The sequence below is a fragment of the Pseudonaja textilis genome, chromosome 2 (assembly GCF_049901715.1).
Source record: "Pseudonaja textilis isolate UNSWEBS1 chromosome 2, rPseTex1.2, whole genome shotgun sequence".
Lineage (NCBI taxonomy): Eukaryota > Metazoa > Chordata > Lepidosauria > Squamata > Elapidae > Pseudonaja > Pseudonaja textilis.
The window spans coordinates 161,716,565-161,731,513 of record NC_141991.1 but is presented as its reverse complement, the minus strand read 5'-3'; the positions used below and the strand labels follow the sequence as shown (position 1 = coordinate 161,731,513).

Here is a 14,949-nt window from a genome sequence, read left to right as displayed (position 1 = left end):
ACTGCCTGGAGTTCAATCCTGATGGGCTCAAAGTTGACTCAGCCTTTCATCCCTCCGAGGTCAGTAAAATGGGGTTCCAGATTGTTGGGGGCAATAGGCTGGCATTTGTAAACTACCTAGATTGAGAATGCTGTAAAGCAGTATATAAGTCTAAGTGCAGTTCTCTTGCTATCCATTCAAGTATACATTTCCAAATTAAGTTTGGAAAAGTTGCAAAAATCAAATAGCAAATTTACAAATTATACCTATTTGTCACTTCAGAAAATAATGATCCATGTCAGGTATAACCATGTGGGGAGGGTGATAATTGACTGTCAGGCTTAGTCTCACTGAATATATTGAAAAATTGCTTTCTATTCAAGTGGCGGGACAGGGAATCAAGGTGTCATCAGATTTACTGCTCTTGGCCACTTGATAAAGAATCTGCTATAATTAGCTTATGGATTCAGTTGTGTTTCTCCAGTTACTAATATAGGCTATTTGTTTCTTTTATTTATTTAAAAGACTTCTAAGACTACCCATCTTTTGTGCTCTAACTTTTGGCAGCTCACATAAATAGCTAAATAAATAAATAAACAAATAAATAAATAAATAAACAATGAAACCAACATTAAACAAACCTTCCACTTCTCCATATGGCAATATTTAAATTTATTGGGCTCTTGGAAAAAAGCTGCCAGATTGAAATCGAAGTCAATTTATCTCTCATCTAACATTTCATCTTTATAAAATGACTTGAATATTTCTAAGATCCTTAATCTCATACCAAGAACCATTCACTGTCTCCCTACCGCCTATGGATCAAATTATTTTCTTGAACAACAACAAAATCTCTTCTTAAGGTCTTTAACCCGAAGTATTATTTTATCATTGTTATGACTGTACTTGTTATTTATAGACTAGCTGTAAAAACAAAGTATTTTCAGTACCTGACTTGGCAGTTTTAAGGTAATGGTGAAAGGGAAAATAGCCTACAGTATACATATAAGTGTACATAGTAACGTATTTTAATTAAAGTCCCTATTTTCCCTAAGAAAAACAAAACAAATGGGGGAGATAATGGGGACAGTCATTTTCCCTTGTCACTGTCTAAAACTTAGAAGAATGTGACCTGGAAAATGGAAGTATATATAATTGCCATGGAAATAATTTCTTGGTTGTCCATCCCATGTCATCTCCTTGAACCATCGCTACATCCTGTGGATTTCCACAGGATGCTCATTCAGATTTTTTCCATTTTCCTGCAAGGTTACATGAGATAAAATAACTGCACCATTGTGTCTCAAGAGTTCTTGTATCTGTTACAAAGAAAACACATCTTTCCTTCCAGAAATGTCCTCAGCTTGGAGCATCAGCATGTTGTATAAACACAGGAATGCACTTGCCTCCAAGAGGGGCCCCGAAGCAACATCCAACACCAACTGCGCAAGCGGCCACCAGGAGGTCCAGTTGCCTATGCATGTTCTGGAACAAAGAGTCCAGCCAGAGAGAGGCATGCCAGGGTTAGAATGAGCACAGGCAAGAGTTAGTCCTTTCTTCTCCTGCTGCGCCAATACTAAGCATCTGCCAGCAGCAAAGTCAACCTACTTTTAGAGCCTTGTGAGTTGGCTTTAGTAGCAAGGGCAGCCAGGATCTACAAGAAATCAGTCTCTTCCTGCCTTGCTGCCATTTCCTGTATTTTCCTTGTATTAGTTTTATTTATTAATGTTCAGGTTGATTAGATGATGTCTAAAACAAATCATCTAAGCATTTAAGCAACTGGAAGAATACAGCATGGCTGAGTCATAAAGCTGTTGATTTATTTTATTTCTGCAGCTAGGGTTAGAAGCAAGAAGCTTCTAGAGCAGAGCTGTCAAACTCCCAGCCCATGGGCTGGATGCATCACGCACTGGCCACACCCATGCCTTGTTTAGCGAAGGAGGGGTGGAGTCCCGATATGCCACCTGATGCCACCATGACATGAGTTTGACACCCCTGTTATAGAGTCACAGCCAGCCTCAAGACATAGCTGCTTACAACAGCCATAGCTATAAGCACAGTTTGCATGTTTATTGTTCTCAATGAATCTGCTCTTAAATACAAGAATGAGGTGGGGGGAAATCATCCTTATTTACATCTATTCAACCATTCCTGTAACAATTGAAGTAAAAACTCTCAGTCCTAAATTATGCTGCTCTTTTTTGCAACCAGCATATGTGACGAGATATAGCCAATCTTGTTTATCTTTGGCTCTTCTGCATATTTATGCTTGTAAAAGTTTGGAATTATGTTTTTTATCAGGAGAAAAGGTGCAAATCAGAATGATTTGATACTCCACAGGGTAAGTAAAGTTCAGTTTTAGGATGAGGATAGGAAACTGTGCAGAATATTAAAAGCCCATTCCAGGTGCCAGATTACCTGTTCAAATGGTTCCTTTATAACTAATTCCAAACTTTTATTTACACAAAAATTGATATTTTGGAAAAGCCAAACATTGTTCCTGGGTTGTTGTTTTTTTCAGTACAATTACAATTGCACTACATTATTCTTGAGCAATTCTTCCATGTTTCACTGGACATAATTGCAGTCAAAATACCTAATACTCCTCTCACTGTCATTTCCTGTGTTGTTCAGGTTCTTGTTTTTGAACGAACTTTTTCATTTTAATATCCTCAGTTCTGCTTTCATCATCAATAGTCTATAATGTTCTCTCCCCCAGCAATCTCACTCTCAAACTAGATGGAGCATGCAGAACACTTACCTCATAAACCCCACAAAAGATGGACAAGAACTTGCTGAGGACAGCAGCACAGATGCTTGCAATGTGCACAAAAGGGCCCTGTGGGGCGGGGAGAGAGATTGTGTAAATAAATAACTGGGAAGAACTAGGCTGAGTAGCATCACAGTGCAGGCCAACAACAAAGGATATGCCTCCAACCAGCTCCTGATTATTCTCTCCCTGCCTACACTGAACTGAAACGATTTCAGCATCTTAGTATCTTTTGTTGTTGTTGTTGTTGTTATCAAATCCACAGATCCAACTTCTGTCCTTGATGATCAGGTGTCGTCAGAGGCGGTATTCAGCAGGTTCTGACCAGTTCTGGAGAACCGGTAGTGGAAATTTTAAATAGTTTGTAGATCTGGCAAATACTACCTCTGACTGGAGATTTTACAGTATCCTTCCCCTGCCACGCCCACCAAGCCACGCCCACTAAGACATGCCCACCAAGCCACACCCACAGAACCCGAAGTTAAAAAAAATGTGAATCCCACCACTGGGTGTCGTGATCAAGTGGTGATCAGGTGTTATCAAATCCACAGATCCAACTTCTGTCCTTGATGATCAGGGGAAGATCAAAAGCACTGGGGGCTGGTATTGGGAGTCCTTAATTAAAGGGAGGGGTTGCACTTGGGTCCCCCAGGCCTCTGGGCATGTGGGAGTGGCTCAGTTGCTTCTAATAAGTAAGTTCGTTTCTGCAGTTTCTGCTTGCATTCAGCTCTAGACGAGGCTTCTGTGTGTTTCTATTCCTTTTTGGATGGTTCTGACTGCTTCCCAGACTGCTCCTTTATCAAGCCAAGAAGCAGTATATCCATGTAGCTGCAATTCCTCCCTTCCATTTGGTATTCGAGCTGAGTCTATTTCTGGCTCTGAATACACCAGTTAGTTGCTCTCCTCTGCTTGCTTTGCCGGAATTGCAATCCAAGTACCGTTATCCAATTTATACCATCGTCCAATTCTTGAGATGCTGGTATCTTCACTTGTTATTGTGCTTTATGTCTTTAGCTTGACAAATGCCTTTGGCTCAAAAGTTTTTTTCTGAGGAAATAAAAAACACTGGAACTGCCAGAAAGCAAGAGTTGCAATGATTATCAGCCATGTGTTTCTGCTGCTGATGTAAGGAAGAGCTTGTGTCTTTCTCTGTTAATTAAATAGAAGGGAATGACCTAAAGAAATGCTAGCATCTGACAGTTTCAGACTAATTAAAGATATTATCTTACAGCCAGCAACAGAGAAGTGGCTAGTTTAGGACTCCAGTGGGAAAACTAGCCAGCCAGTAAAAGAGAACTGGTTAGTGCTCCAGTGGGGAAAATAGTTTAGTTCAGAAACATTCTCACACACTTATTTCAGTGATAAGAGAATATATGTAGCTCAGGGTTGAGCTGTGGAATGCTTTTTGACCTTGATTGTTTGTTTGCAGATGTTTCATTACCCAACTAGTGCAAGTGAGAGTGAGTTTTACTGCCTGTTTATGTGCAATAGCTTGCTCTGCCAGTTTGCTGAGGGTGTGGTTTTCTCCTTGGTTATTGTATTGTTTTCTGCTTGATTGTTTGTCTGGTGTTAATCCCTGCTTACCTGGGTGTTGGCAGATGGAGAGGATGTCTTTGTTTCCTTCTTGGCTTTTTTTTTTACTTCTGTCTTTTAAATGCTTTGTAAATGTGGTTTAAGATGCATCTGTTTTTTTTTTCTTCATTTGATCTATTCTGAGTTTAACCCTAGAATCCTTTAGTTCTTTGCAGCCTTTGTCTTCAAGCAAATATCTGCCATCACTTACCCTCTTTTCTCTCTTACCTCTCCTCCCAATTGTACCCACCTCTTTTCCAACAGGAATCCCACTTCCCAGGCCAGCTGTCAGGCTTACAACTTTGGCCACAAATGCTTTAGGTGTGAGGTACTCCTTGAGGACTACTCCTCGCATGATAGTTTTTAATTCTGGAATCCCAGAGCCTGAACAAAACAGAAAGGAATCAAGAAAAATGCTTTTCAGAGAGAACATCGTCCAAAACATATTGAGATACTACAGCACAAGGAACCTATGTCAGATAGCACGAGACCTCTTAGGTGACACCCAGGTTGACCTCAATCACATAGGAAGCATACTTCACAGGTTTGTTATTGTGGGGATAATAAGAGGAGAAAGTTATGTTGGCTATGTTCACCACCTTGAGTCATTTGTCAAAATAACAAAGGCGGGATACAGACAAATAAGTATGAGTGCTTGAAACTTCAATAATAAGAATTAATGGGAGATATTAAAGTGTCTTATCTGCCTGCAGCAAATCTCTGCTTGTCCTTACATGGACCCAATAGAATCAGTGCTCCTTGATTGTGTACCCCTTTTGCCCTAAGAATGGACATAGGGTGGTGAATTGGCAGGCAAAAAAAGGCAGACGGGGGACTTCATCTATGACTGGGATTGACAAAAAAAAAGTCTGCTATGGTTGTGTAGTTTGGGCCTGAGATGAACAGACATATATGTCCCTTGATTGCTCACCCACAGCCTGTGGAGAGACAAGCTGGCAGAAGAGGGCAGCAAAGAGGATAAGGACGAGGGGGTAGGTGACCCAGGCCAGGAACTGCATAGGGATGCTGGGTTGCATCTCTTTGTATATCCACTTGTAAGCTGTAGGGGGAGAAATGACAATAGACGTGAGTGATTGTAACACCTGAACAGAACCCAAAACACCATAAATTCAACCCATGCAGGAGTTGCCATTGGCTGGACTCAGCCCACTGCAGAATGATAACCAACAAGCAGAGCCCTAACTAAACAAGGCAAGAACATTTTCCAATCTCACTCTGCAGTCTTTCCTACCTCCATCTATATTCTCAAATGGCTTGTGTCAATTGCAAGGATTGGCAGGGTGCAATAGAAGAAATCAGTAACAAGCATTCCCTTTTCTTTTTGTGGAAGGGCATTTTGCCAGGATCTGTGCAGGGTTCAAAGAGGGCAGGATCCCTCATTGACCAATCTGAAGGCAACCCAGACAGACACGGATCAATTTCTATGATCAGCAGCAACCCAACATCCAGCCTAATGAACAAATGAAGCACCTTTCCAAGGCCATTTCCTTCCTCATTTGGATAACAGATGATCACTAGGAATGAGAGCTCTCTACCTGCCTGGTGAAAGACCCAGATCTTAAAAGGGGAAAGCTCAATGTTTGGTTTTTGGAAAGAGCAAACAGTAGGAAAGAAAACAAACAGGTACACTTTCCATGACCAGAACTGGTACCTTTCAGTCAGCTTTGTTTTCAAGAAATTATTCATCTCTCTACTCTGTCTTGTCTGAACCTTTACGTGCTACATTTGTTAGGTTTTTAATTGGTTTCAGTTGTGAATGATAGCACAATAATAAAACAGAGTAGACAGTGTTTTAAGTTGTAGCATTTCTTTAGAGTGTGAACCAACCTACCTTGCAAGCTTTTGGCACTGGCATAATCTACCCCCCAGCTGACTAGTGCCATGACCAAACCCAGGAGAATCAAGAATATCCAGTCTTCTCCCAGCTTCTTCGTAATATATTTCTTGATACTTTTAGTACAGGCTGCAGAAAAGGAAGGTCTTTTAAATAGTGGTAAATTTTCCTCCAACATTACTACTTCATAGTTCTATATATGACACCGGGAACTGTATGACACTGTAATAAATGTGTCAAATTTCTTCCACTGACATCAACAAGGATGAGAGGACTTAAATCATGCCAGATTGTGTCATTTCCTTCCAAACAGACGGAGATGCATTTAAAGCTTGCAGAAACTCTCCTTAATTCAGAGATGTTGATGAACATAAGCATCGGTAAATTCATCAGGTTTAAAGTGCCCTGATCCATACTTTATGAAGCATGTGTTATGTGACTCGTTGAAAATAGCAAACAGTAGGCTTAAAACAACAAAAGAAAAATAAACATTCTCCATTTCACTTAACTGGAAAAATAATCTTATAGTGATGTCCAATCTGAATTAGAAAAAGTGACTTAGCCCACAGTGCTCTGAGAATGCAGGCGAAATACAGCAAATAGCATATGGGATTATTTTTAACAGGTCATTAACACCCACTCTTCAGCATTGCTAATACAAGGCCCTATGTGAATATGTTTGAATTTCTGATTATCTCATTAATTAATCTTTATGTATGCAGAAGTAGAATTATCATATATTGCCTAATTTTCTTAATAACTTTTTTAAAAAGTACTCTACAGGCTTTAGACTCAGATTCTGAGCTAAACAGCCAAAACATAGCAACAACCTTCAGCTTCCCTCTCACCATATGCAATAAACTCCAGTGCAGTTAACCCCCAAGATACTGTGAGCTTCTTGGAAGCTTACCATGATACTTAGAGTAGCTCTCCTCTTTGAGTTCAGCCCGACTTCTCCGCTTCGAGGACTCTTGAGACTTCTTATTCAGAAGTTCAGCTGCTTCCTTCTGAGAAAGACTGGGAAGCTGTTCTGTATACTGGCCATAGAGCTGAGAGAAGAGTAATAGGTGGTCAAGACACTCCAAAGACAATACAGAAGAAGACAGCCAGAGACTTCAAGGCACATAGTAATAGCTATGTCAAAATGGAATGCCTTTAATTATAATGCACAGTGGAATGTAGTCATGATCCCAGGTCCTCTGCCATAAATGACATTCATTGAATCTAAACCAAGTATATTTTTCTCATAATCCTGATTGGTAAATGTTCACAGCAGTACAGTATAAACGTGAAATGGTATGAATGTTCTGCCTGTGGCAAAAGATTTATGATAGCTCATTCAAACATAATCTTATTTCTTGCTGCATAATCATTGATGAATGATGAATCTATGTTAACTGATTCCAACTCTTGAAGAGATTTTTAATCCCTGCTGGTAGATACCTATATCCTCAATCTTCCAAACTGCACAATAGTTCAACATTGTGAATGCAAGATGATGAGGTACCAGTCTACAGATACTTACAATGTATAGATCAGATCTTATTTGAAGAAATGGGGCAAGGATAGTCGTCTCAATCTGAAAATAACCCAGATTATTTCTAGGCATTTTTTGAATGTTAAACTAATCTAATTAATTATTGCAAGAAGGAATAATTCTAGTATAAAAATCAACAAGTGCATGATACATGAAAAGAAGGACTATAGCAGTCTTCCAATTGTTGAGGGGCTGTTACAGAGAAGAGGGAGTCAGCTTCAAGCTCTTCTCCAAAATACCTGAAGACAGAACAAGAAACAATGGGTGGAAACTAATCAAGGAGAAAATCAACCTAGAACTAAGGAGAATATTCTGACAGTGAGAAGAATTTATCCAGAGGTTGTAGGTGCTCCATCCGTGGACAATTTTAAGAAGACATTGGACGACCACTTTTCTGAAATGGTACAATCTCCTGCTTGAGAAGAGAGTTGGACCAGAAGACCGCTAACCTGTTATTGTTCCAACTCTGTTATTCTAATTCTGTTAAAATGTAGTACACTGTATATTTGATTATTTGAAAACTAATCACTGCAATAGGAGCCCCAAGTATACTATCTCTGTGTTTTCTAGGTCCACATATTTATAAGAAACTCATCTGTGTTGTCTAGCTGCATTAGAAGCTAAACTAAATAATCTGTAGCAGGCAGACAAGATGCAATTGGTTTCCAAGAAGAAGGTATTTCTTACTAGCTCAAAACATATCCTGAAAAATAATAGGGAGGCATTCAAATTCCCAAGCAGTGGGGAAGAATTAACTTCAGGTATTCAACTTTTTTTTTCATTTCCTTATCATCTTTATATATACACATTTCTTTCATTATACAATTTCAACTTAATATATAAATAAATATAGATATATATGAATATAGATATAAGTATTTACATAGTTTCTTATTCTTTACGTAATTGCCATTTCGATTTCTTTTTATTCTTAAACCATTCATACCAGGCATCCCAGACTTTATAATATATCGACTCTTCTTTTTCTCTTAATTTCATTGTTAGTCTGTCCATCTCTGCACAGTCTAAATTTTTTTTATAACAACACCCTCTGGTGGTACAATTTCTTGCTTCCAGAATTGTGCATAGGAAATCCTAGCAGCTGTTAAAATAGGTAGCATAATGTATTTATCTTTTTTATTATATTTTTCCATTATTATGCCTAATAGGAATAGTTCTGGTTTGGATTCAATTTTCTGTTTTATTATTTCTTCTAACCACAATCGAGTTATAGTCCAATATTTCTTGACCTCTGGGCAGGTCCACCACATATGAAAATAGGTCCTTTTTTCCTTCTTACACTTCCAACAGCTTAAGTTGGGCTTAAGCTGAACATTTTTGCTAGTCTAGCAGGAGGAAGATGCCACCTATAAAACATTTTATATAGATTTTCCCTGTATGCTGTGGTCATAGTTAATCAGGTATTAATCTTTAAATGAGTTAACAAGTTTACTTTACAAATTCAAGCAAATAGCCATATGGAAATAAATTATTGTAATTAATTGCATTTGTAGAGAAGAAAGTGATTTCCTTAATTTGCCCACTCTATAGTATATGGACAGTTATACTAGTCTTGCAAGGCTTAAAGTACAGTATAATTCTCCCACCATCACCTTTACAGCCCAATGATTAGGAAGGGTTCCTCCTGAACTTCTTTCTCCGCCCACTATGCAGCTGTGGGATTTGTACCCTCTTGTCTGATTGGTCTTCAGGCAGCGTTTCTTTGCCAGGTCTCCCAAGTTCATTCCCATATATCCATTACCCTCTGCCTTTTCTTGTTACCTGTTAGCGTTTTGCCATCTTTATTGAGCAGACGATATTCTGATTCTTTTTTTTTTCTTTGAAGGGTGCTAAGAATAACAAAAATAGTTTCTTTAGGCATCTTCAAAGGAAAAAAAACCCTCATTCTGCACTTTCACTTTTCTGACTTCAACTCTGCAATGCTGGGTTACTTGACTGCACTCTTCCTTTGTGCGCTGCCCATTTTCAGATTCCCTCTTTATGTATCTTTTTTGGTTGTTTTCAGATTTTCACAGCCTTTTTTTGGGATTGTCATTTAGACTACCATGATTCTCTGTTTTTCTTCCTCAAAGGAATTGTTTGCAATTTTACTTTTACCTCCCTTAGGGATTTTTTACATCCTTGAGTGCTTTTTTCCATTAGCTTTTCCTATCACATGATCCTACTTGCAATTACTTTCTGAATCTACGGCATCTACTTGTGAAGTCCAAGATCTGTGTATGACTACACTCAGTTTTAGTTTTCCTTGAAATCAGGACCAGCAATATGTGGCCACTTCATCACATTGCTGCTGTTTCTGTTTCCTCAATAAACAGAACAGAACAGAATTTGTCTTCCTTTTTTTTAACTGAATAAGAGAGTTGGAAGGGACCTTGGAGGTCTTCTAGTCCAGGGGTCGCCAACCTTTTGGACCTCAGGGACCACCAAACTCATAATTTTAAATCCCGCTGACCAGAGACCCTGGGAAAATCCCCAAAAGACTCTGCAGGAAAATTCCCCATTCCGTTTTCCTACCGATCGATCATTCTTTATTTGGGATCACAGGATACTGTCTCCAGTTCCATTCTTAGTGGGAGAGAGAGAGAATTTTGGCTTCATGCAAGGAAATCAGCAGAAGCAGCAGAAGTCTTTCTTTCTCTCCCCCAAACTCTGCCAGAAATGAGTCTTTGTGAGACTTGTCATGCCGGCACAGCCTCTTGGAGCAGGATGCCTTGCAGGGTCCCAAAGACTCATTTCTGGCAGAGTTTGGGGGAGAGAAAGAAAGACTTCTGCTGCTTCTGCTGCTTTCCTTGCATGAAGCCAAAAGCAGAAGAAGAAAGAAGTGGAAAGAAGCAGCCTGGTGGCCAGGCAAGGCACATGGGGTGAGTGGGGCAAATTCCACCCTTCACCCTCCTCTGACTACCTCGTGTTGTTCTCAATGCAAGCAATGCAAGCCTTGTGTTCCCGTGGGCTATTTGGAAGATGCTTTGGGGGTGACATTTCTCTGCGGACCACCAAAATTTTCTCATGGACCACCAGTGGTCCCCGGCCCACTGGTTGGCGACCACTGTTCTAGTCCAATACCTTGCTGAGGCAGGAAGCATTATACCATTTCACAAGGGTAGGATTCAAATTTTTTAACAACTGGTTCTGTGGGTGTGGCTTAGTTGGTGGGCATGGCTTGGTGGTCATGTGACTGGATGAACATAGCTTGGTGGTCATGTTATTGGCTGGGCATGGCCAACTCAACATCATTCACATTGAGGCACACATCTCCTCACCTGGCCTCTCATGACTGTGGGGATGCTGCAACAGTCATAAGTGTGAAAAATGGTCGTAAGTCACTTTTTTCAGTGCCATTGTAACTTTGAATGGTCACTCCACACAAGCAAAGTACCAGCAAAGGTGGGGGGAAAACTCCAGAGACATTCCTGAGACAGGAAGTCTAGTCCTGCCAAGAATAATAAGGGTTAACAGAGAGGCAGTTTGTGTAAGCAACACCAGAATGTTTCTTTCCTACCTCCCTTACAGGATTAGGCCAGTAATTTCTTCTAACAACCAGTTCTCTGAACTTCTTAGAATGTTAACAACTGGTTCTAGCGAATAGGTGTGAACTGGTAGAATCCCACCCCTGACATTTCAGAGAAATGGTTGTCCAATCTCTTCTTAAAAATTTCCAGTGTTAGAATATTCACAACTTCTGAAGGCAAGCTGTTCCGTTGGTTAATTTTTTTTAATGTCAGGAAATTTCTCCTTAGTTCTAAGCTACTTCTCTCCTTGATTAGTTTCCATCTATTGCTTCTTGTCCTGCCTTCAGGTGCTTTGGGGTATAACTTCACTCCCTCTTCTTTGTGGCAGCCCGAGATATTGGAACACTGCTATCATGTCACCCCTACACCTTTTCATCAAACTAGACATACCCATACCCTGCAACCAATTTTAGCCTCCAGTCCACTAATCATCTTTGTTGCTCTTCTCGGCACACTTTCTAGATTCTCAACATCTTTTTTTATATTGTGGCAACCAAAACTGGATATAATATTCCAAGTGTGGTCTTACCCAGGCATTATAAAGTGGTATTAACACTTCACATGCTTGATTCGATCGCTCTGTTAATATAGCCTATAATTTTCTTGGCTTTTTTGGCAGCTGCAGCACACTGCTGGCTCATATTTAAGTGATTGTCCACTAGGACTCCAAGTTCCCTCTCACAGTTACTACTATTGAGTGAGTATGCTAATACCTGTGCATTTTATTTTTCTTCCCTAAATGTAGAATCTTACTTTTTTCACCATTGAATTTCATTTGGTTACCAGTAGAAATTAAATACTCTCTTTTTTTGTTAGACAATTAAATCCTCCCTGTTAATAAATTATTTCTTAAATTTATGTGCCACTATCCCGCCACCTTCCTTAACCCTCTAAAATAGAATAGTATCAGAAAGACAAGTTAGGAATTTGCTGGAAGGACCAGGCTTGGCAAGATCTTAGGATACTGCATATTTGCATTCTTGCAATTAGATGGCTCTTTGACAGATTTGCAATATGATTTCAGAAGGCACTATTAACATCATATGCTTAGCTGAGATTGCAATATTGTAACAGTATTTTTTTTAACTTGTGGTGTAACTTGTGTTGCTTCTATTTGTTTTGAACAAGTTTGAATCTTTCAGTGGCTATATTCTAGTCAGGGATGTCATCCCACCAGTTTGCAAAATAAATATTTTTATGTATTTAATTTATTTATTAAATTTGTATGCCAGCCATCTTATCTGTAAGGTGATTATTTAGATCTAGATCAGCTACAAAGATAATATAACATTTATTGTAACTTTTTTTCTGTGAACACATTAAAAAAATGAAATTCTGATGCCCACCCTCAAAAGAAAATATGTCGTGTATATACAGTGTTCCCATACCCGTACATGCACCTACATATACAAATGCTATTTGTTAGATAATACATATGATATTAGTTTGATAATGTTTTCCCTTCAAGATCATTCTATTTATTTCCCATATTGTGAGTGTTAAACAACACTCACACTTTCCACAATATAGAAGACTTTATTGAGCTCCTTACTTCCAGTCCCACACTAAATTTTAGTTGAAAGTTCTTCCAATGAACCTTGCCACACTTTTGTGGTACACATTGTATCAGCAGTACATCAGCAGTCTGCCATCTTGGCAACTCAGGCCATGGTCCTAGGAATCCCACCATTCAATGCCATTTGCATAATGATAATTGACCACTAGAATTACTATTACTTATTTCCATTTCAAAACTTCTTTCATCAGATGGAAGGAAGGATAAAGATAAACCCTATTGTCTTCCCTCCGAGATTTTCAGAGTCTTTGCTGGTGTGGTTGTAACTGTTCTATGTAGTATAACACAGGAGTGTCAAACTCAATTTCATTGAGGGCTGCATCAGGGTTGTGTTTGACCTCGGAGGGTGGGGTTGGGCATGACCAGCTCGATGTCATTCATGTGATCAAATGCCACTTTTGCTAGTAGTTTTCTAGCAAAAACGGAGCTCGAGAGGCCCACGCGAGCTCCATTTTCACTGGCAGAAGGCTACACGAGGCCGTCACAGCTGAAAATGGAGCCTGGGAATTCCATACACAGCCCTCACAAGCTCCATTTTCACTGACAGAGGCACCACAGGCCGGTCCTTTGCTGTTTCCAAGGCAGCCCCATGGGCCAGATCTAAGCACCCTGTAGGCCGGATCCGATCCATGGGCCTTGACTTTGTCACCCCTGGTATACCTGTTCCCTCATATGTCAGCAGGAAAGGATCATTGCCTGTTTCAGAAATTATGACCTAGGACAGCTCACTATTTGTACAGGTTTTTTTTCCAGAAGAGAATGAAATTCACATTAAAATATCATCCAATCATGTTTAGCTGTGGAAGCAAGTGATATGGCAGAGCAGTACCTGTGTGCACCATACATTATGCAACATATGATACAGGGTGAGATATGTAACAACCAGACACAATGTTTTTAAACAATCAAAAGTAGCATTTTTCCCTTATCATAATTCTTCTATACACGAAACTCTTGCTCTGTGGGAAGAGAAGACATCAGCTTTTGAGAAGGCTGGTGTGGAACATGGAAGGCCGATAGCTATGTCTTAAGTTAGGCAAGAGTTGGGATAATTCACCCAGTTATTGAAGCAACTCTTTCCTTAAACATTTTACATTCTCCTGAACTTCTTATTGTCTTTTGAATTACTATTTTTTAGGCCTTCTGATAGTGTTGAGCCTCGGAGTCCTATTTTGAAGTGGGGTCCTATTTTGCTCTGTCCTATTGGTATAGTCCTGAGGATGTTATGCAGGAGGACTATTCAATATCTAGGTCACTGATCCAAAAGGCTCTCTCTTCTTTCTATGCTGTTTAACATCTACCATCTAGCAATAGCACTTAGCCTTATATACCGCTTCACAGTGCTTTACAGCCCTCTCTAAGCGGTTTACAGAGTCAGCATATTGCCCCCAACAATCTGGGTCCTCATTTTACCCACCTCAGAAGGATGGAAACTGAGTCAACTTTGAGCCTCATGAGATTCAAACTGCCATATTGCAGGCAGCCGGCAGCCAGCAAAAGTAGCCTGCAATACTGCATTCTAAGCACTGCGCCACCAGGGCTCATGTTTATCCAGATTAGCATCTACCTGAAACTACTAAAGATCATCCAGAGCTTTAGAGAGGGATATCATCAGTATGCTGATACCAGCCAGATATACTGCTCCCACCATCTAATTCCAAGGAAGCAATCAGTATCTGAGAATTTTATATGATTTCAGTAATAGTCTGGATGAGATAGGACAACCTGAAACTAACTCCAGACATGTTGGAGATACTGTTAGTAAAGAAAATCCCTGACTTGGCTGTTAAGCCTGTTTGGGAAACAGCAGGTTCATAGTTTGGGAGTGCTTCTTGAACCGTACCTGTCAATGGATCGGTTGATGGTAATTGTTGTGAGGAATTTATCCATGCAATTCCAGCTAGTGTGCAAACTGTAATCATTCCCGAGCCAGTCAGATTTTGTATCAGTTATCCAAGACCTGGTTACAACATGCCTGGCCCATTTCAGTGAACTTTATGTTGTAGCTGTCCTTCTTCAGAAATAGCAGCTCCTGCTAAATGCAATGGCTAGACTTTCTACTAATGTAAACTAGAGAGATCATATGATTTTTGTATTGGAAGCTCTCCATTGACTGCCAGTTTCCTACTG

At 39.8% G+C, this 14,949-nt stretch overlaps 1 protein-coding gene across 3 annotated transcripts in view; it reads right to left on the bottom strand.

Annotated features, from left to right (window-relative positions):
• The window catches only part of CLCN1 (chloride voltage-gated channel 1), a 68,170-nt gene that overhangs the window by 34,602 nt on the left and 18,619 nt on the right, over positions 1–14,949 (bottom strand). For all 3 annotated transcript variants that reach the window (XR_015742075.1, XM_087926270.1, XM_087926271.1), the window contains exons 2-6: positions 7,087–7,225; positions 6,174–6,305; positions 5,253–5,381; positions 4,572–4,705; positions 2,741–2,818 (exon numbers count right to left, since the gene is read on the bottom strand). Coding sequence is in view for 2 of the 3 variants with exons in the window: in XM_087926270.1 (XP_087782396.1) it covers positions 2,741–2,818; positions 4,572–4,705; positions 5,253–5,381; positions 6,174–6,305; positions 7,087–7,225 (612 nt within the window). In the remaining variant the exon portion in view is untranslated. The remainder of the gene's footprint in view (positions 1–2,740; positions 2,819–4,571; positions 4,706–5,252; positions 5,382–6,173; positions 6,306–7,086; positions 7,226–14,949) is intronic.